The sequence below is a fragment of the Myotis brandtii genome, unplaced genomic scaffold, assembly GCF_000412655.1.
Source record: "Myotis brandtii unplaced genomic scaffold, ASM41265v1 scaffold1172, whole genome shotgun sequence".
Taxonomy (NCBI): Eukaryota; Metazoa; Chordata; class Mammalia; order Chiroptera; family Vespertilionidae; genus Myotis; species Myotis brandtii.
Window position 1 is genome coordinate 374981 of NW_005354058.1, and position 614 is coordinate 375594.

At 67.8% G+C, this 614-nt stretch overlaps 1 protein-coding gene across 1 annotated transcript in view; it reads right to left on the reverse strand.

The window, feature by feature from the left end:
* Window positions 1-610, reverse strand: part of CD8A (CD8a molecule) — a gene marked incomplete at its 5' end in the record, with an annotated part of 5428 nt that extends 4818 nt beyond the window's left edge. The window contains one exon of the mRNA XM_014530231.1: window positions 10-610. Coding sequence (XP_014385717.1) covers window positions 10-610 — 601 coding nt within the window. The remainder of the gene's footprint in view (window positions 1-9) is intronic.
* Between the last annotated feature and the right edge of the window lie 4 nt (window positions 611-614).

The following is a 614-nucleotide window of genomic DNA, read 5'->3' on the forward strand; positions in this document are numbered from 1 at the left end:
CCCGGCCGCCTCTCTCCGGGGCTCGGCCCTGCCCGGGGGCGCTGCCTCGTGGGCGCGGGTGGGTACCCACGCTCCACTGACGAGGAAACGGAGGCTCAGAGAACTTAAGTCCGGTGCCCAGGCCCACACGGGCAGCGGAACTCGAACCCAGACCGGCCGGACCCAGAAAGCTATCTTCAGTCCCTACCCGGCTGCCCGCCAGCCTCAGTTTCCCCGTCTGTGAAATGGGTACAGGATCTAATGAGCTCCCCAGGGGCGCTAAGAGGCTCGAAAGCGGGGCGCGTCCCTGGGAAAAAAGGGTTCGGAGGAGAGTGCCCAGCCCCACCCCGAGCGGCGCAGCGCCCTCGGCGCCCGGACCTGGCAGGAAGACGGGCACGAAGGGGCTGAAGTACATGATCGAGTTGCTCAGGACCGAGCAGAAATAGTAGCCTTCGTCCTCCTTGCGGAAGCTGTTCAGGGTGAGGCTGTAGCGGTCGTCCCCGACCTTCGCGCCCGAGAACCGGCTGGGGTCCGGCACCTGGGCGGGCTTGCCGCGGACCTTGGAGATGAACATGAGGAAGGTGGGGCTGCGGGCGGCGCCGGGCTCCAGGAACAGCCAGGAGCAGCCCGAGCCC